At 40.4% G+C, this 20,087-nt stretch overlaps 2 protein-coding genes across 4 annotated transcripts in view; one reads left to right on the forward strand and one right to left on the reverse strand.

The window, feature by feature from the left end:
• Positions 1-932: 932 nt before the first annotated feature.
• On the reverse strand, positions 933-11,263 carry glrx2 (glutaredoxin 2). Of its 3 annotated transcripts, none has more exons than XM_048538853.2 (4): positions 10,917-11,263; positions 5,755-5,860; positions 2,182-2,358; positions 933-1,143 (listed from the first exon to the last, which is right to left on the reverse strand). In XM_048538853.2, the coding sequence occupies exons 2-4, from the start codon at positions 5,815-5,817 to the stop codon at positions 994-996; spliced, it is 390 nt and encodes a 129-aa protein (XP_048394810.1). In that variant the 5' UTR covers positions 5,818-5,860; positions 10,917-11,263; the 3' UTR covers positions 933-993. The 3 variants fall into 3 exon arrangements, with proteins under 3 accessions (XP_048394810.1, XP_059503770.1, XP_048394811.1); XM_059647787.1 differs by lacking the exon at positions 5,755-5,860 and adding an exon at positions 10,728-10,836; XM_048538854.2 differs by lacking the exon at positions 10,917-11,263 and adding an exon at positions 10,728-10,841.
• A 28-nt stretch (positions 11,264-11,291) lies between these two features.
• Positions 11,292-20,087, forward strand: part of cdc73 (cell division cycle 73, Paf1/RNA polymerase II complex component, homolog (S. cerevisiae)) — a 308,312-nt gene continuing 299,516 nt past the window's right edge. The window contains exon 1 of the mRNA XM_048538849.2: positions 11,292-11,468. Within this exon, the coding sequence (XP_048394806.1) occupies positions 11,338-11,468 (131 nt within the window). The 5' untranslated portion in view covers positions 11,292-11,337. The remainder of the gene's footprint in view (positions 11,469-20,087) is intronic.

Consider the following 20,087-nt stretch of genomic DNA (forward strand, 5'->3'; position numbering starts at 1 on the left):
TTCATGAGTACAATATTCATGACTTATACAAAACAGATACCAAGGTCTGGAAACAGGTTATCCATCCAACTGTTCTGTTCAGAGATTGGTGCAGGTGGCATGGAATGTAAAAGTCAAATTAACATTGCAAAAAAACTGTATAAAAGGAATGAAACTGGTTATGGCTTTTTAAAATGTTGTAACAATAGAAGCAGCATGAAGGGATGGTCAAGCTCCCACAGCATCAGGATCTTAATTTAACTTCGAGTAGCTGTTGGGATTTGGTAGCTGCTATACTACTTCCCTGCGACAGCAGAACACGAGTTCTTTCTCTCTGAGTTTTTTTCTTGATGTTCTTTCCTCCTGCCCTGGACAGTTGCAAATGAGAAAATATACTTTACTGAATTTGTCTTTGCCTAATGTGAGTTTATGGGATGTTACCATATTGGAACCGTTGCTGTTTTTTTAGTTAAATGATCTATTATTGTGTTAAGTTTTTCCAATAAAGTTGTTATTCCAGTTCTTTCTTTTGTTTGTATTTTAACTATAGTGTAAGAGTAAAGTGTGTTTTGCTTCAAGCCTGGTAGTTTGACCAACTGAATTCCATCTTCAATGTAATGCCTTTAAAAATAAGAAAAAGTTAGGCTCTGCCTTCTTAATTTATTTTGCAGGGATTTGTTCTGGGCAATAACAGTGGCATTGAAGGGAGGATGGAGGGAAGGAATGCAAGTAAACTTATTTGAAACTAAAATTCCAAGCATAATACAAATACAAGTTAGATTATGTGAGGTTTTTTTTCAATGCATTGCCTGAATGTTTAAAAAAAGAGCATCATATGCAAAGATTAATTAATGAATAGCAGTAAGAACCTATGAATACTAAAAAGCTTTGGGGGATCAGGGAAAGAAAATGGTTGAAGTATGTTGTGTATACGCAAATAATCTGGCACATAATTGCAACTTCATGTTTTATTTCAGAAGTAACAAGCAGTTTGAAAAATGCAGGAATTCAATATTAATGTGAACGATTAAGACAAAAACTGTCATCCCATTTGCAAGGTGGAGAACACCGTAACACTAAAGGCAGTAGTTTACCATTTGAATGGAGCTTGTGTGTGTCTGTAGCACCACCAATGCACTTTCCATTCACAAATACTCTTGGCACCTGAGAAAAGAGCAACAACATTTTAGAATGATATGTCAAATCTTGTCTATTAAACTTGACTCTAAATTTTTTTATTCCTTCTGAACAGGTTTCCTCATCAAATTATACAAACTGCAAGGTAAGGGTATTATAGACAGAAGCCCTGGACACATTAATGAAACTATTAGATTGTGCAACAGTGCGACTGTCGTGCACAACGGAATGGATTAACTAATATCAGCTGAATGATCCTCTTCATTCAAATGATGCTACAAACGGCACAAATGCATAGATTGGGTTGCCCAGTGAATGGTTTTGTAGTATTATTTTATCAGATTTGGATGCAAGTCTAAGTGGTTGATCATGCAATGACAATTGTGCAATTAACATGTGTCACTAAACACTATTAAAGCAACAAAAGTAATATTTTCAAATGAATCTCAAGTGAGTTGAGCCTCCTGATTAGGCTTTTCCTGAATTCCTTAAATTTTCCTAACTGAACAAGTGGCTTGTGGCTTAGACATTATCTTGATCCAGTACCTTTGAGTTAACTAACTATTCAACTTTATTAAAGTGGAAGTTGTAGTTTAGATGATTTGGATAGGGCAATGGGTATGCTGGGTCGAATAGGTTGGTGGGTGAGTGAGTGAATGAATGGATTTTGGAGCAGGAGTCAGGTAGGGGCATTTGGGAGTAGTAATCTTCATTCACACACATTCATGTCCAAAAAAGTGTTTGCACAGCAAGTTGAAGTGCATGGATAGGTTACCAAGGCAAAATTCCTGCCTTTTACCACAGGAGTGTTGATGCAAACTGTAGAGGCCACTACCCTATCCTAGTTCAGGTCAGCTAATGATATTTAACTCTATTGTCGACAACTTGATGCAATGCCCGAAGGTCTGTGGAAAATAAATACAATAAAATGTGTCCTCAAATTGGGAGCTATTCACCTTGCTCCTTGTACCATGGTTTGATTACACAGATTACACATATTGTTCAATTACATTTAACTTGAGAAGATAGGGTTAAGGTTAATGCAGGTAGGTCATAGTCACTTACTGTCCTGACACCAGTCAATTCCTCAAGAATATTTTGAATGTGGTCACCATCCTTGCGATGATCCAGTTCAATTGCCTTGAAATTAGCTCCTATTTCTTCAAAGATGCTCTTTGCCTTCATACAATAAGGACAGTAGCTCTTCGAAAATATAACCACACAATTCTGTACAACTTGGTTCTGAAAATCAAACATAATTCACAATAAGAAGCTAATTAACTGTCTAAGTTTGTTCATTATTTGTTGAATCATTTATTTATTTTTCACTTCTGGCTATATTTTACAAGATCATTGTGAAAGAACATTCATGTAGTAGTTAATAAAAACCGAAAGAACTATGAATACTGTACTTAGAAACAAAAAAAACAGAAATTGCTGGAAAAGCTCAATAGGTCTGGCAGCATCTGTAGACAGAAATTAGAGTTAACGCTTTGGGTCTGATGACCCTTCTTCAGATCTAAGTTCTTTTTGCTTTGTCAATAATCTCAAAGAGTAATTCACTGAATGAGAAGCCTTATTAAGTGTAAATATTGTAGTTTAGTGGGAAACATTGCAGCTTTAGAATTGATCAGATTGATGAGGAACAAATCCATTACATTGAAATATTTTTGGCTCATGCCCTTTGAGAACATAAGCAAGAGATGTTCATCAACTAACAGAAAATGAAGTCCTGAAATGCTATGGTAATGGGAATACGCACATGCTAATTCAAACACTTGGCTCAAACAATAGAAAACTAATGAAAATATTGTTTGGGAAATTATCTATTTGACTAAGGAAAAAGGTAAAAATGGAGTATTAAAGTCTCTTCCTCTGTATCCTTACAGCATTTGTAATGTTTAAGAAGTCACTTATTTTTCACTTTGGAGATTATAAACTGAATAGAAGTTGCACTGCTATATCTGAAAAATCCAGCTGAGTTTTTGTAGTAAATAAAATGTTTCATCTTATTGATCTGTGCAATACAATTTTGCTTTTTGGAACCAGTAAAACTGAACGACACCAAACTCTTTTTGAGTTGAGGAAATTCTGCCTGTCAGCAGCTCTTTAACTGGTTAAGCTGCTCAGCATTAATAAGGTATAACTGCCAACAGCAATAAAGGAAGACATCCTGAGCTGGCACACACAAAGCATCCATGTCTCTCTCTCTGTCTTTCTCTCTTTTTCTCTTTCTCTCTCTCCCGCCCCCACCCCATGCCACCTTCTCCTCCTCCTCACAGCTTCCCCCCTTGTGAGAAAAGGCAGAAATCTGAAACCTTGTCCTATTTCTCTGGCGACGTATATTTTGCTATTTCTACTCTGACGAATACATAGCACTAGTATCAAAGTTGAGATCAGTTTGAATTATCCATTTTCCATTTAAGCTATACCAGCTTTTTTCCAGTGACACATTAAGATTATATCCTCATAATTCAGTCATATCTCTATCCTGCAGTTGACTGCCTTAGCCCATAAAGCCAGAAGATGTAGGTGCAGAAGTAGGCTATTTGGCCTGAGTCTGCCATTTAATGAGATCATGCTCATGATGGTCTGATAGTCCTCCTCCACTTTCCTTCTCCCCCCTATTGAACGATTCATTTGATTCATTTACTTATTAAAATCTGTCTAATTTAGCCTTGAATATACTTAGTGACCTAACCTTGACAGTGCTCCATAGTGAAGAATTCCATAATTCACTCCCTTAGAGAAAATAATTCCTTTTCTTAAATGGGTGACCCTTTATTCTGAGATTATGTCATCTGGTCCTACATGTTCCCATAAGGGAAATAACCTCTGCATATCTACACTGTTGAGGCTCCTAAGAATCATATACGCTTCTCTCATTCTTTGAAACTGATGAGTACAAGCTCAATCCACTAAACCTCTTCTCTTAAGAAAATGACTCCATACCCAGGATCAAACTAGAAAACCTTCTCTGGACTGCTCCCTATGCCAACATATTGTTGCTTAGATACAGAAACTAGAGTGCCTTCAGCCCTTGCCTCAAATTCCATCCTTTTGGATATTCCTTTCTCCCCGTGATTCTCAAAATGAGAGCTTTTCCTTCAGCTACACAGAAACTGTTTTGTGGTATCCTCTTCTAATGCTCCAACTCCCACTCACTTTGAAGGAGTCTTCAAAATCCATTGACTCAAACAAGCTCTTTGTCATGCTTCCTGATACCCTTCATTTCTTTCTTGACATGCATAATATTTGTGAACAGTCACAAGAGTTTGACTACCTCAAAGGTAACATCAATGTTACTTAATGATTGGCTATGCCATTACATGATAATGCATTAATTCAATTTTAAAATCAATATCATGTCATAGTTCAGATGGAAAAAGCTGTGGCAGTCTTTGAAAGCCATCTGATGTTTGGGCAGTGTACAACTCTGTGAAGTATTTGTGAAACTCTATTTCAAATGCAGCAAAATACCAATGTCTTTTCCCAAGACCAAGTCCACCAGCTGCATATTTGTTTCAGTTTGTGGTCTCGACAGCAGCCTTTAGAGTAGGCGGCACTGATTTCAGGAGTTTCTGGAGATGAATGTGTCAAAAACTACTGCAACTCTGTTCAGACCTTCTTTGTACAGGTACATTTCAGAAGGCATTGGTTGATTGCTTCTTCCCTATCCCTGCTACCTTCAGGTACAAAAGTGATGAAAATCACACACGCAGGAAGAAGGATCTGACAGTGGAAGTCATTCTCATGACCAGTTAAGAGGCATCTTGGTTCTTGTTTGAAAGTTGTGGCAATGAAGCACTCTTCCAAAGAGTTTTGTCTGCTTAGAAACTGTTCAGTCCTCCGTCTGCAGGATCCAGGGAACCTTTCATACAGTTTGAATGCCTGCTCAATGGTGCTTTCCCACACAAATTAGTCTATCACGGACTGCTACAATGTAGTCTTTTCACCAATAGCTCTTCAAGAAACGTAATAAAACTACCTCTTTTGTGAAAAGATGCAACCATTTCATAGAATTCTTGCAGTTTAAAACAGGCCATTTGGCCCAACAAGTCCACACTGACCCTCCAAAGGGAATTGCATTCAGACATTACCCATTCCTGTAACCCTGCATTTCCCATGGCTAATCTACCGAACCTACAGATTACTGGACACAATGGGCAATTTAGAATGCCCAATCCATCTAACCCATACATCTTCACACTGTGGAAGGAAACAGCAGCAAACCCACACACACAAAAGGTGAGAACATACAATCACCTGAGGGTGGAATTCAACCTTTATCCCTGGCACTGTAACACATCAGTGTTAACCACTGAGCCATCATGGCATGTAGACACTTGATACACTTTTAGATGAAGGTGAAATTTCTTGCAGAACTAGACTTCGAAGAGGTTTACTTCAACTTGGGCCTAGCTGTTAGCCTGTTCTATTGACGATCTTGTAGGAACAGGAATGGTTAAAAGGCAGGCTCAGGCACTGACAAACCCAATTTTCAAAGCCGCTGGAATGGGAATTTCGAAATGTGGATAAATGAAACAATTAATTGGGCTGAACAATACCAGGTAATGAAAGAGAACAGAGGACAAAACTGATGTACATATGGAGAACACGGAACGAGAGAAAACTTACGCGAATAAAATGCAAAGCAGCCTCGCGTTTTTCTCCTGGTAATCTGGTAAAAAGCTGTCCCATCTTCACAAAAGGAAGTAGACGTGCACTGGTGTGGGTGCTAAAACTGATTAAACAAGTTATTTAGGCATAACAGAAATTGCTGAAATTATAAAGCTATATACGTAATTGTACGTTTTAAAGATATTCGTCAGAAAAGTAAATGTGCGTTTTATTACGCTTTCGTGACCCTTCTGGTTAAAGCTGAGTGAGTTTCGATGTCCAAGTCGGATGGGGATCTACTGTACACGATTTCCACGTCACTGACCTGGAACATCGAGTTTTAACTTCCAATATGCTGAATATTTTCCAGCATTCCCCGTTTTAAAAAATATTTTCCCATTTTAAGCAACGTTAGGAATATCCACTGGGTTCGAAAAGAGAAGCCGAAACGCGTTTGTAAGACGCGTTGCACTGTCGAGGTGCACGGGCCAGGTGGGAGAGGTTTGCCGAAAAGTTTTTCCTTTGCTCCATGTGATATTCAGAGCAATCGCAGGGAAATCCGAGGGTCAGAGGCGAAAGCGTCGAGTTCAACAACTTCGAGTTAAATATCGGCACGAGTCTAAAACTTGCTCTCACCGCAGTTCTCCGAGGCTGTGCTAGCACTAGTACTAGCCATCATATGCATTAACTCTAAGGTTCCGTCACAATGCATTGCATGCTGTGTACACCATTAAACTCCGAGACTGCTATTGGCACAGCGGTAGTCTGTCTACCTCTAACCGAGACAACCCCAGTTCAAATCCCAACTACTCCAGCGGATTACAGATAGTTTATTGCAAAAATACACTTTATCGTGAAAGAAAAATCTGTAAGTAGATGCGAAAGGTCCCAGGACAATTCTGTAAAATCTGCGAGAAAACATAACCACGCACTGGAATTTGACATTGCTGAGAACTTCCTTGCAGGTGCAAAACAAAGGTATTTTCCAATCAAGCAGGAACTATTTGCACTCATTTTGAGGAACGAAGAGCATCTGAAAACTGAATGGACGGTCATTATACTTTAGCTGGAAGACCTCGGACGGTGGTCTTTCCCCAATGAACTTTGGCAGCAGTTACCCTGAGCCTTACTGTCTCCTTCAGCACACAGTCCTGGACTTTGAAATGTGCCAGTCTGCAACACATGGTCAAGGTGAACTCTTTCCAGTGGAAGACTAATAAGTTTCCTTTCACCCTGTTGATGGTCCTCAAGGCACAGCCAATGTTTGTCTTGCTGTATGTGCTGGCGAACAGGCTGTAGAACACAGAGTCCTGTGTCATGGAGCTGCTTGGGGCGAACCTTAACAAAAACCTACATTTCTCTGCAAAGGCACATTCCAGAAGGAGATGTGTGACAGTCTTCTCCCTGCTGCAGTCGCTTTGAGGGCAGCTTGTGGTAGTGGAGAGTAGTTGGCTACATTTTAGTGCTTGTTGTAAAGTACTGGTGAACCACCTGAGAGGATCAACCCTCTCCTTTTCATGAGGACATTACATGATGGACTTGTGGTCAAAGGTGTTTTCCTTCGCAAATTGTTCCACAAGGGACAGGTGAGACAGAATAGTCCAGCTACTTGAAGTGTCCCACAGCAAAGAGGCCAGACCAATCCTTTGCAACACTGGGGACAGGTAGAAGCTTAGTATGAAGTGACACTTGGTGTTTGCATACTGAGGATCTACACATAGCTTGATGTAGCCACACGTGAAGGTAGCCATGAGATTGAGGGCAACATTCTACATGCTGTCCACACAAACACAGACCTTCTTTGATCTCCAGATGAAGTGGAAGATGGCACATCTGACTTCAATGACATAGTCTCGGGGAAGACCTGTGCCGTATATGGCAACACGGAGGGTACCTCACACCTGATGACCAAGATTTTACCAGCAATTTAGAGGAAGTGGTGCTCCGATCAGTTCAATTTCTGCCTCACTTTGGAAATACACTCCTCTCAAGTTTGGGTGCATGCCTCAGTCCTTCTGAACCACAGTCCCAGCACCATCAGGTAATCTGACCTGACGATGAAGGTGAAAAAGGCTCAACTGACCCACTTCCCAAAAAACACAGCTTTATTCTTGCCGTGATGTACCTTGGCTCCTGAGGCCAGTTTGAACTGATCCCAGATGCTCAGGAATCTGTGCACTGACAGCAGATTACAGCAGAAAATGGTGCCATCATTCATGTATGAGGAGGCGTGGACCTGCAGCCTCTGCTCTTGTGAATAATTACCCCTCTCAAGCTTACATCCTTACTGAAGACTCTATGTAACACGTAAGCAAGGCAGGACAGACTGATAGCCTTGCCTGACCCCATATTTGATCAGGGAGTTTTCTGATTCCCATCTGAGGATCAGAAAATCCTTTTATGCCAGATTGTATGACACAAAGCCTACACACAGCACAGCCTCCCAGTTGTTCCATTGATTGAGACTGCACAACTGATGTTGGTGTACAGCAATCAGATCTAATTGCAGATTCCCTCCCCAAAGCCCATCTTGGACAGTATATCTCTCACGTAAGTGTGGAAAAACCTGTCAAAGGCCTTCTCCTGGTCCAGACTGAGGAACCAGGTGTCCACTCCATGGCCTGCACACAGAGGAGCACGAGGCTGTCTGAGATCTTCCTGCCTGAGACAGCACAGATTTTGTTGGAGTGAATCACCAATCACAGAGAAGACGCAACCTATTTGGTGATGATCTCAGGTAGGATTTTGTAATCCACAGTCAACAGTGAAATTGGTACCAGTTTCTAATTTCCTCCCTCTCCCCCTGCTACTTGTAGATGAGGGTGATGATACTCCTCATGCGTTTGCATATGTTACCTCTCAAACACATACTGCTATACACCTCCAGCAAATCCTGGCCAATCAAGTCCCACAGAGCCGAATTCCAATCAACTGGAAGGTTGTCACTTCCAGGAGCATTACTCTTCTCAAAATACTGGAGGGCTTTGGTCAGCTCATCCAGAGATAATGGCTGCTCTAACTTTTCATGTGTGCAGTCTTCTAAGAAATTGTACTGGAAGACAAGAATGACTGGGAGGCCTCTGGATATCTGACTGAGGTGACGTTATCGAGCCATCTTCCTTCTTCAGGCTGTTGGTCATGGATTTCTCCTTGTGCACCTTTTGGAAGAACGAACGTGAGCATGTCCCATCCTGTTTCACTGTGCGGACCCTGGAATAGCATTTAATCATGGAGGCTTTCAAGGCAAAAAACAAGGCTTACTGGCTCTTTATCTCTTTGAGTTCCCCCTTGACATTGACATCCATTGTCTGTAGCAGCAGTGGTTTTGCAACCTTTTCTGTAGATTGGACAGTTTTCCCCATCTCTCTCTCTCACCTTCTGGACACTTTGACAATGAAGGACTTTCTGATACAGCTTGGCTTCTTTAACTATTTCCATCAGGAATCTGTCAGCTCTTCAGGATTGTCCAGCCACATCAATAATGCAGTTGAAGTCACCGAGCAGAATAACCGGCCTGGACATTGCCAGGAGCAATGGGAAATGCTATAGATGGCCAGAAGCTCACTCTTTATTACCGGGACTAAATGTTAATTCATCTCAGGGGAGCATTTCTGTATACAACATCTGCGATGAAGTGACTGCTCAACACCTCCTTAACCTTGGAGATGGTGATGTTGCCTTTTCACAGCAGAATATTCAGGCCAGAGCATGTAATCCCCATCTGTAATATCCTTCTTTATTTCCTGCAAGCCTTGCCCTCCTTTTTGTTCCTTAAGAATCCAAGAGGATCTGCTGCACAATGAAATTCTGATTGACTGGCATATCTTCACCAGTCACCTGGCCTGGGGCTCAGGTGCTTGCAGCAGACATAACTTTGGTTGGCTGGGCACTAAATTGGCATTCAGCTGAAGGCAGCGTAATAATGCACCAACACCACCGCTCAACTCAACTGACAATACTTCAATGTTCAATCATGATCCAGTGATGGTCTCAAAAACTTCTGATGACTCGCAACTTGAAGCAGGCTGAGAACTCCACAGATGTATAATAACATTATAAACAGACTGACTTGATCAAAACCCACAAATATTGATCACACTGCAAATATTCTAGCTCTGCCTGACCTTGTTATGCAACTATTCATTTCACAAGTTTACATTTCCACAGCATTCATTCATACCAGAAAAGAAATCTCCAAGCTTTACATTAAACAGAAAAATAAACAGCAAAGAGAAAAGAGAAGGTGAAGAGATTGAGGGAGGAACTAAGGAAATAGCTTAATAGAATTTTTTTCAGGGTGCTTATGTGCAGGAAGCTAGATAACAGAAGCAGTCTCATGTTAAAGGAACACATTATGGTGGTGTAGCAGAAAAAAGGGACAAATAAAAAGGCCATCGTTAGTGAAGATGTGTAATAGTACATCTGGAAGTCACTAGTTTTGAGTTAGGTGAGATCATGGAGAAACTTTAAGTAATGGTGAGAGTTTTAAAGTCAATTCCGAGTGGTACAAGGGATCTGTGGAGTTCAGAATAAGTGAGAGAGCAATGAGACTGATTGGAAGAGGGTGATAAATGACTCTTTGTTTCAGAGGTTGGTAACGTTGCCTGCATGGATGAGTTAATGTAGAATGAAAGCTAAAATCTGGATTCACTGGAGCAGTGGTGTGGAAGGTATTTATCACAAATTTTAATCTACAGTTAATAAGGCATAACTGCTGATCAGTGAACTAAATCAAAATCACTTTCATGAAATGTCTTAAATACGGCCAGCATATATGTCTGACTCATATGCATTATAAACCACTAGATATTAGCATCGTGATAGATTTGATTATGCTGACAGTGGTTTGATGTCAATTAACTTTTTTTGTATTTAATAAAATCACACTTCACAATCATGCATCCCAAAAGGATGTGCAGTCTTTCTCATTCGTCAATGTGTATAAAACTTCTTTGCGACTCATAATTCGAAATGTTATTGGTCAAACTTACACTGTCCAAACTAGTGTCTTCTACCAGAAGATTGACCATCAGAAGATTGAAGGAATCTTTATCCATCACCTTAAATAATACTGTCACTTTAATCGAGGCTGACAGCAAGCTGTGTGGGCCACGAAGGCAAACAAAGTGAATTAGTTATTCTAGAGAGTGGATTAGTTAGCGAATGAATTAAATACCTACCGTGGTTAGTGCATAAATTATCACGTTAGTGAATTGGTTGTCTATTTAACAAATTACTGAATTAGTTAGTTAGTTCTGGGTTCTTTCAGCCACAAGTTGCTGCGCCAGTCCCCGCCTCCTGTAGATGCCGTTGTCAATGGAGATCCTGCAAACTCAGCAACCACTTGATCACCAGTCCCCCATCAAAATGAAAGTTTCCCTACGCGTGTGTTTTCGTTTCCCCACCCCTTGCAGTCTCCTGATTTAGATCATTAGACGGCAGTTCCACTCGACCACAGTGCTAACATCCGTGCCTGCCCATCCGCCGGCTCAGGCAGTCTGCCCGGGCAGCATGAGGGTCCTGTCCCTCTTCCCTTCTCGACAGGCAGTGCAGCGGGGCAGCCCAGGCTCTCAGGACCCGGTTGTTAGGAGCCGAGGCAAGATGGCGGACGTGCTGAGCGTACTGCGTCAATACAACATCCAGAAGAAGGAGATTGTGGTGAAAGGGGACGAGGTCATCTTCGGAGAGTTCTCCTGGCCGAAGAATGTGAAGACGAATTATGTGATCTGGGGGTGAGTGCTGTCCGCGGGAGTGCTGCATGGATGGATGTGGAGGGTGGAAGGTAAACATTGTGGGGTGGTCGGGGAAGGTGCAGCCTGGGGTGAGTGGAGTGGAGTGCAGTTGAGTTGAGTTTGAGCAGCATGTGCGGGATCAGTGGAGCTACTGGCGGACACCTGTCAATTTCACTGATCATATCACCTAACAAGTCACTTTCATTGTCAATTGTAAACAGAAAATGGAGGGAATTATGTTTGTTTATTCAGTACGGTCAGCCGTCGTGGCTTGGGGAAACTGACACTTGTATCACTCTTTAGCAACAAAAAAAAGTACAGATCAGAGTGATCGCGCCCCTATCTGAACAAATTCGGCGAAGAAGCTGTTGCCGCAAACTTTTCTTGACTTTTTTTTGCAATTTTTGTTAAGTTGTTTGCTTGACTTTAATTGATCAAAGCTGCTTTTTAAACAAACGCACGCGATTTTCTTTTGCAGAGGTGTTGTAGCCGAGTTTCTTAAATGTGCAAAAGACTTTTCGTCCACCAGATTGAATGCGTTGTAGTTTATATTATAAATCACCGATTGTCGGAGGAGATGTTGAATCGAATTGCTGTGTGCTGTTTCCGGTGGCTCTGTTTCATTTTAAGGGCTCTTTATCTTTATTGGAAGAACAATGCACTCTCCATATGCTAGCTCGTATCACTGACTGGGAAATGCAAGCAGCCCCTCTGTTTCACTGCATAATAGTTACTGCTAAAAGCCAAATACATCAAATGCTTTTGAGGCATTTTGAAGTTATTCAACAAAAGGAGGATGCTTTAGTGAGCCAGATGATTCACATTTTAAGACCATCCAAACAGCTTCCAAAGTAACTTTTCAGAAAATTTCAAAACTAGGCCTTGCGATTGCTTGATACAGAGTACACTTTCTCGTCATAGGATGTATCCCAATTATAATACTGATATCAGATAATTAAGTGTGTTCAGAATATCAGATATTTGCAGGACTACAGCTGAAATTGTTGCTTGCTAAAAATTTAGTGTGTGATAGTTTCCAGCTGTTAGACAACATGAGTACCCTTCTTGGGAAGCAGCTTTGACATTGATTTGGAATCGTGTGTCAATTGCAGGAAGGACAGCAATAACTATAGCAGCTGCTGGTGACCCCAAACGATCGGGTGCAATGGACCAGAGAGAAGTTGGCTCTGTTTTCAAACCAATTTTTGATTATTGATTCTGATCTTAGTGAATTAGTTATTCTAGTGAGTGGATTAGTTATGTGGTTAGTGAAATACTCAGCTATTGAATTAATTACCTACCATGATTAGTGTGTAAATTATGGTGTTGGTGAATCAGTTGTCTATTTAACAAATTACTGAGTGTATTAGTTAGTTAGCTCTGCGTTCTTTCAACCACAAGTTGCGGTGCCAGTCGCTGCCTCCTGAAGAAGTTGTTGTCAATCCCACAGACTGTGAACTGTATGTTATGACAGGTCTTGAGAGAATTAAATTTTGCTGATCTTAGGAGTAGAAAGAGCTGTTAGTGTATTGTAAAACTGATTTTACGCAAAACTGTTCAGTCCTGCAGTCTGTGAAGCTCATAAAAAGAGCAGTCCTGCTTTTTTAATTGTATTCCTAAAAATATATTAGTAACAGTTGTGAATTTTTTCAGTGACAGATTCCTGTTACTATTTAGTACATTTCTGCAGTCAAACAGTTTTGTATTTGGGTGTGAACCTTTTACTTAGTACTAATTTGTTAGGACTCTTACAAAACCTGAGCACAATAAGAACTCTAAAACAGTGCCTATATGTTGGGTTTGCACTTCTTGATGGTAGCTATTGGGTGAGGACTAGGAGGATCTGTTAGTACACTGCTTTTGCTTTTAGTTGTGACGTAGACTACAATGGAGCCCTGTGCCAGAAAATCATTTATGGTATGTAAATGTTTTTGAGAACTGTAAGCAAAGTGAAAAACGTGAATATTTTAAGGTTTGATTTTTCTTTCCCACATTAAGAATTTTGGACCAGTTTGCTGCTTTGTTACCTAAAGCTAATTCTTGCAAAGCTCTAAACAACATTTTCAACTGATTATACAGAACTGTGTAATCCGTTTTAGTTTTCTTTAATTCAACCAGTAAGTATTGGCAGGTGAATTGGCTGCTAAGAATCTTAGACTAGTACTTCCATTGCTAGAATTCTACAGATCTGTGTTGAACTGAGATCATAAATTATAATCTGGAGGGGAAACCGTAACAGAATTCCAGGCCCTGTTGTTGCTCAACAAGGGTGAAACTGGTTATAGTTCCTGAACTCATGACAGTATGAGTTGTCTGATTTTTAATTACTTACCAGTATGGAAACATTTGCTCCTTTTCAAAGTATAATTTTTGCAGGCAACCTAGAGTTTATCTAGGAATTGTGTGCATTTTCGCCATCCACATGAGCGCCATTCAGGAAGTTGGTTTAATGCTTCTTTGGATTTTTCACCATTTGTTTCAGGATACAATAAAATGTCAAATTTTGAGTCACTTTAAAATTGCACAGAATGTTTCACATTTTCTATGCTAAAGTAAAAGTCAACAGTATACCATTCCATGTCACGGCCAAGATTTGGTTTGAGATATGTTCTTCTAAAGGAAATTCTACACTGCCCTTATGATATTGAACAGAATACATCAAAAAATGAACCCAATAAGTTGGTATGTTATACTTGGGTCCTCAGTATTTTCATCAAATCTGATTTTTAATTAGAAACAAAATCGTGATTTAGTGGATTAATAGGTCTTTACTTCTGACTTTTGGGTAAAGCAAACTAAATGTCTGGAGAATTAACATGTTTGTAAACCAAATACATGGGGCACTCTCTTTCCAAAACCTAATGACTTTACTCTGTAGCAAAAAAAACTCTCCGTGACAATAAGTTTGAATGTTGGGTTCGTATAAAAGGAAAATTGGTCTACTATGAAATGCTCTTACAAGGTTATAGCTAGGAATGCAATTTAAACCAATCATGTGTTTCTGTGGCTTTTCCTGTAACTGCACTGGTATCAAAACTATTAATTGCCAATTTGGGCATTTCTTGGTGTTTTAAAATATGTCAGAAAGATACAGTGCACAGTTAGAATGTAAAATGTACGCTTTGAAGAAAGCATTATCACAAAAAATATTCCTACCTTAACACTAATGGTCAGTTATTGCGTAAACTGGAATATATTTCAGAGCATTGTTGTACAAGATTATATCAAGTATTTTTTTCTAAATTATTTAGTTTGAAAACCAAGGATTGCTGAAAGACTATTGCACGACTTTGAAAGCAATCTGATAATTTTATAGTAAATACTGTTCATGCAGCTGCAGGTAAAAGCAGTAATAGGCGAAGCTGTGACTGGGCTTCATTTAAAGGTGTGTAAAAGTGGAGACTCAGCTTGCAACAAGTAGCTGATTGATCTGTGGTCTGGTGACCAGTTTTGATGACAAAGACTTTCTGCCTGCCAACAACTGTGATTAGTTCTCAGGAAGTTGAACAGCTTGAACCTGTGAACAAGATACAGAGAAGCCTTTGAATATCTGCCCGCTCAGGAGCTGTGTCTGTTTTCTACAGTAGAACCCTCTTTAAGCCTGAAGAAACCCAATTATCTTCCTTCAGCAGTTGCTCTTAGCCGTGAATTTTAGTTAATAAAATAGAGCCCTTAGATAAATGTGAGCTAGCCAATCTGCACCTGCTGCAAAGCACTGAAAATGTTTAGAGAAGGAAGACCCAAAAGCAGGATTCTCATCAGCATAACAATCAACTCAGCAGATCCATTGAACTGCTTTCAGTTTTCCCTCTGTCCAGAACACTGATGTTTTGTGTGTGTGTAAAGGACTGTTTATAAGGGAGTTAGTGTTTTAATTAGTTATATGCCAATGATTCATAATTGTTAAACTTGGGTTGGCACAGTGGCTCAGTGGTTAGCACTGCTGTGTCACGGCACCAGGGCCCCGAGCTTGATTCCAGCCTCGGGCGACTGTCTGTGGAGTTTGCATATTCTCCCCATGTCTTCGTAGGTTTTCTCAGAGTGCTCCGGTTTCCCCTCTCGTGCCAAAGATGTGCAGGTTAGGTGGATTGGCCGTGCTAAATTGCCAGTAATGTTCAGGGATGTGTAGATTAGGTGGGTTACAAGGATACTGGTCTGGGTGGGATGCCCTGAGGTTCTGTGTGGACTTGTTGGGCTGAAGGGCCTGTTTCCACACTGCAGGGATTCTATAACTCTATGTACAGATTCCAATTACATTTCGTAGTAATACTCATTAAGTACAGAAACCTGGCCCCTGCTTTCCATCAACCTGCACCTGAAAATCAGGTGAAATGTGGGGCTTAATTTCCAGTGTACTGCCCAGTGATGCATAACACAACAGAGAAATTGAGCCTGAAAATGAATGAAAGAATAAAAACTGAAAGAATTGCGGGTGCTGTGAATTAGGAATAAAAATGAAAGTTGCTGGAAAAACTCAGCAGATCTGGCAGCATCCGCAAAGAAAAAAATCAGTTAACATTTTGGATCTGGTGACCGAATGTGAACGGAAAAATGCTGAGCTTCCATAACTTGTTATCTGTTTTGTGTGACTCTGATATGTAGACAAAAAGCAAAGAGACGCGAGTCCAGAGGAGGATGATTATATATCCTACATAGAGTAATGAAGAAATGCTGAAAATGGCTAGAAAAAGGGGAAATTAGGACATAATATCAAATAGAAGTACAGTCTTTCTATCACAACATTGACATAGATGATGGACGAAGACAGTGCATGGAAAGATGGAAGGATAGAAGGAAGCAAAGGAGAAAATGATTTGCAGATGTTTTGTGCTCCTAAGATGCTGTTTTGACTTCTGTGTTCATCCAGCTCCACACTTTGTTATCTCAGATACTCCAGCATCTGCGGTTTCCATTATCTCTGCAGATGTGAACATAGAGATCTGTTCAGACTAAAACTACCAGTTGATTTAATAGTGATTCTGTTCTTTGTGTCTGGTTTCACTTTATCAAGACGCATTGAAATTTAATCAAAATAAACCAGTTTATAAACACGATTAGCGAAGCACCCTGACCCCATGGTGAAAACTTGATTATTTAAACTGCCTTAAGGTGGTCTCACATTAAGCCTAATGACATTGTTTTCTAACAAAGGAAGGCCTTCTGTGTTTGTAATTTTTCTTTTATTTATTATGCTTCATCTGAAATAGATGAGTTGGAGTTCATTAATACCAAGGTATGAGTTTGTAAAACACTTGGCTATTATCTGGGGTAACCAAGTAACAAAGGCAAATTACAGCTGGACCAGTAATTGGCTGCTTCTGATTAACTTTTCTGACTATCAATATGAGATTAGTTTGGCTACATAAAACAGGATTAATGTTTGATAACACCAAATAAATAAGCAAAGGATTCCCTTAGCATTGCTGTCATTCCTTTCAAGTATACTAAGATAAATGTCACTGAAGGTAGTGGATTGAACTATTTAAGTTCCAGACTTTGACTCTCTAGGGTAGTGTGCCCGAAATCAAACTCCATTATTCCTGAAGTTGTCATAAATCTGAAATTTCAGTTGGGGAACTGACTGGTTCAATGTTATCTAACTATCTAATTTAGGTTAATGAGTACATGTACTAGTTTTTTTTTCATTGCAACAGGTTAGTAGAAGTGTTCTTAATCAATGACAAAAAAGGAACATCAATTGCTAACTAACAATTCTGTAGTTTTGTTTTTACCTCCTTTATAAAATTCCCATGCCAGTAGATACAAGACAAGGCAGGGCACAAGCATTGGTGTGAGCAAGTGAAGGAAAACAGAAGCATAGAATGAGCACCAGTTACAATCACAGATTTTTATTTCTTTTGGTTTCCTTTTGACTCCTTCGAATTCTTTGTCAATGACGTGAGGTTGAGGAGATCCAATTTTCGGCTTTTCATTCATTTGTTGAGAATTTTTTTTCTGTGCCTCTGAAGGTAGTTTTTCCTCTTCTTTTCCTTTCAGCAAGGGAATTTGTACAGATCTGTTTGCAGGGAAATTGCAAATGAGAATAGTTATCAGATCATTTTCTGTTACTTCTGCAGACATGAGGGAGAGAGAGATTTAGGTGTGTTCTTTTTGTATGCTAGAAGCTTCTCAGTTGTCCTCGTACATGGTTGCAGCCTCTTGCTAACCAGTCAAATATCCTGAGGCCAGGAAAAATGATGGTCTAATTGAAAAATCAATCAAAAGACAGTTTGTATGTAAAATCTTTGCATAGATGCAAACGCATGCACATAGGCAGGTATGGTGCTATTATGTTTAGCATTCTCCCCCTCTGCTTGAATAAGGCAATATTTTAGACATACCTCTCAATGTATTCCAGTCATTTTTTTAAAAAAATGAAAACATTATCTTTTGTCCATTTTTCTAGTCTACAGGCCAAAAAATGAAACTGGCCTTTACACTCCCAAGAACTGGGAGCTAGTGCCAAAATTGAAAGAGCTGTCTTAGTCTAGTCCAACAGCCTGATTTACTCATACTAATGGAATCATACCTTACTTACAAATTCTAGACAATGCCATCACTATCCCTGCGTTTGTTCTGTTCCACTGGCAGGACAGATCCAGCAGAGTTGGGCTACAGAGTTATACAATCAGGATAGAGCTGACTCTGGACCCCTGAAATCTTATGGCATCAAGTCAAACATGAGGAAGCCTCTTGCTGATTGCTGTGTAGCACTTCCCCAACCTGCCACAGATAGATCAGTCCATAACGATATCAGGAGTGACCACTGCACAGTCCTGAGAATTTCCCCTGTCATGTTCTGTGGCACTCGTGCTCACTAGAATAGGCTATGAACTGATCAAACAACAGAAGACTGAGCACCCATGAAAGGTGCGGTGTGCCAACAGAGGCAGCAGAGATAAACACCAACACAATCTGCAATTTTGTGGGAAACCTACTTTACCATTACCATCAAGCTGGGGCTTTAAGCCTGGTTCAATGAAGAGTGCAGGAGGGCATGCAAGGAGCAGTACCAAGCATACCTAAAAAATGAGGTGTTAACCTGCTGAAGCTACAAGTCAGGAATACCTGTGTGCCAAACAGCCTAAGCAACAAGTGATAGACAAAGTTATGTAACTGCACAATCGTCGGATCAGATTCAAACTCTACCTGCCACATTGAATGTGAATGGTGGTAGACAATTAAATATCACACCGAAGGTAGAGGCTCAACAAACATCACCACATTCATTGGTGGGCTAGCCTAATGCATCCATGCAAAAGAAAAAGTTGAAGCATTTGCAATAATCTTAAGACAGAAGTGCCAAGTGGATGATTCATCTCAGTCTTCTTCCAAGGTCCCAGCATCTCGCATGCCAGCGTTCAGCCAATTCAGTTCACTCCCCATGATATCAGGAAGTTTGTTAGATGCATAGGATACTTCAAAGACTAAGGGCCCTGTCAACATTCTGGCAATAGTTTTGAAGACTAGATCTCTACAACTGGCTGCACTCCTCACCAAGCTGTTCCAGTGCAGCTACAATACTGACTTCTACCCAACAATGTGGAAAATTGCCCTGTACATAGAAAGCTGGATAGATTTGACCAGACCAATAACTGCCCTGTCAGTCTAGCTTCGATCATCAGTAAAGTGATGGAAGGTATCAACAATAGTGCTATCAAGCAGCACTTGCTTCTCAATAACCCAGTCACGAATGCCCAGTTTGTGTTCTGCCAGGGTCACACAGCTCTTGACTTTTATTACAGTTTAGGTTCAAACATGGACAAGAGAACACAATTCCAGAAGTGAGGTGAGTGGCTGTACTTGACATCGAGGCTATTTTTGACTGAGTTTAGCAGCAAAGAGCCCTAACAAAAGTGGAGCCAGTGGAAATCGGGAGCAAACCTCTTTGTTCATTGGAATCTCAGGCACACCAGTTGTACTTGGCAGTCAGACATCTCAGCTCCAGTGGCAGGAGTTCCTCATGGTAGCATTCTCAACCCAACCATCTTCAGCTGGCCCAATGGCCAATCTTTACCGATGGCCTTCCCTCCATCGTAGTCAGAATTAGGAATGCTCTTGGTGACTTCATGTTCAAATTTTTTTTTATGCGATCACTGAGTCCACTGTAAACACACAGATATCACCATTGACCAAAAACTGAATTGGACTGGTCAAATGTATATAGTGGTTACAACACCTGGTCAGAGGCTACGAATCCTGCATCAAGAAACACACCTTCTGGGTGCCCAAAGCCTTCACCATCTACAATGCACACCTCAGAAGTGTGATGGAATAGTTCCCGCTTGCCAGGATGAGTGCAGCTTCAATATCACTCATGAAGATTTACACCATCCAAGACACAGCAGCCCGCTTGATTGGCACCACATCGACAAACTTTCAGTCCCACCAGTACAGCACAATACCGGCAGTGTATACTACCTACAAGGTGCATTGTAGAAATTCATCATGGCTCCTTAGATAGCACCCTCCAAACCCATGAATGCTGCTATCTGGAATGATTCGCACCTATTCAAAGAGACAGCTCACCACTACCAAATTCAATAACGGATGGCACATTCCCTTGAATGAATAATAATTTTTAAAAAATTGAGTTCAGACATTAAAGTTGAAAAATTC

The sequence above is a fragment of the Stegostoma tigrinum genome, chromosome 8 (genome assembly GCF_030684315.1).
Source record: "Stegostoma tigrinum isolate sSteTig4 chromosome 8, sSteTig4.hap1, whole genome shotgun sequence".
Classification (NCBI taxonomy): Eukaryota; Metazoa; Chordata; class Chondrichthyes; order Orectolobiformes; family Stegostomatidae; genus Stegostoma; species Stegostoma tigrinum.

Bases quoted from the DNA above. Each gene is read 5' to 3' on its own strand.
- glrx2 (XM_059647787.1), bottom strand. From the start codon at position 10,793: ATGGATAAAGATTCCTTCAATCTTCTGATGGTCAATCTTCTGGTAGAA. The intron at 2,359-10,727 runs GTAAGTTTGACC...TTTGATTTTCAG, and splicing joins AAGACACTAGTTTGGACAGT to AACCAAGTTGTACAGAATTG. The intron at 1,144-2,181 runs GTAAGTGACTAT...CTCTTTTCTCAG, and splicing joins AATTGACTGGTGTCAGGACA to GTGCCAAGAGTATTTGTGAA.